General features: G+C 37.0%; 1 protein-coding gene across 1 annotated transcript in view; it reads left to right on the forward strand.

Moving 5' to 3' along the window:
- Positions 1-91, forward strand: part of LOC101853718 — a gene marked incomplete at its 3' end in the record, with an annotated part of 8961 nt that extends 8870 nt beyond the window's left edge. Inside the window, 1 exon segment of the mRNA XM_013086171.2 lies at positions 38-91. Within this exon segment, the coding sequence (XP_012941625.1) occupies positions 38-91 (54 nt within the window).
- Positions 92-1092: the final 1001 nt, after the last annotated feature.

Genomic DNA, 1092 nt, shown 5'->3' on the forward strand with positions numbered 1-1092 from the left:
CCCATCCCTCCTCCCACCCTCCCTCCCCTCCCTCCAGCTACTCTGAGCTGTGTAAGAAAGTGTTGCCCTCTATGGAGACGCTGGGTGTCAGGTGAGTACCTCGCCACTCTCTACTTTTGTTTTTTCGTTGTTTTTTTCCTTTATTTTCAGTCTGGTTTTTTTTTTTTCTTTTTTTTTCCTTTATTTTCAGTCTGGTTTTTTTTTCTTCTTTTTTTTCCCTTTATTTTCAGTCTGGTTTTAAAAAAAACATTTTTTTTCAGTCTTTTTTTTTTCACTGTTTGGGTTTTTTTTTTCTTTTTTTTTTTCTTTTTTCTTCTTTTTTTCTTCTTTTTTTCACTCTTTTTTTCACTTTCTTATCAACGTCTTGTTTTGTTTTTTCTTCTTTTTTTTAAATGTCAGTTTTTTTTCTTTCACTGTCTGTTTTTTTTTTCTTTTACTGTCTGTTTTTTTTTCTTTTTTTGCTTCATCTTTTCTGTTCACTGTCAGTTCCTTCTTGTCTTTTTAGTCTTTATTTTATGGCCTGTTTTTTCTGTCTTTTATTCTCGGGGTCTCTTTTTTTCTCTTTTTCTTTAGCTGCACGTCTGCACCATCCCTTCTGCTCTTTCTGACTGTCTGTCATTTTTTTTTATTCATGAAAGTCCCCCACATTTTTGTGACAATCCAGCACTCAGCCACATTTGAAAAGACCATGGTGAAAGAGCGATTCCGTCCAGGAACTCGTATTTTCAGGTGTAGACAAGGAAATTTTTAAAAATTTAAAGTCAAAAACATCACTTTACTTTCTCCGTTTTTCTGTTGTTCCACTTTAAAGGGGATCTCAGTGGGTGGCTGGCGGGTGCTCAGCTGTGTTTTGAGCCTTCTTTCCTATCAGACATCTATCGTCCGTATCTCTCCTCCTTCTTTCCTATCAAACATCTATGTATAGTCCTTATCTCTTCTCCTTCTTCCCTCTGTATGTTACCCTCTGGTAACACCTCTAATCTTCAGCACTTATGTGACCTATTTGTGTCGCAGGTGGCGTAAAACTCTTACTAAAACTAACTTAGACTGATACCTGTTGATTTTATCCCCCCCCACCTCCCCCACTCCCCC

Source organism: Aplysia californica, unplaced genomic scaffold (assembly GCF_000002075.1).
Source record: "Aplysia californica isolate F4 #8 unplaced genomic scaffold, AplCal3.0 scaffold00441, whole genome shotgun sequence".
NCBI lineage: Eukaryota > Metazoa > Mollusca > Gastropoda > Aplysiida > Aplysiidae > Aplysia > Aplysia californica.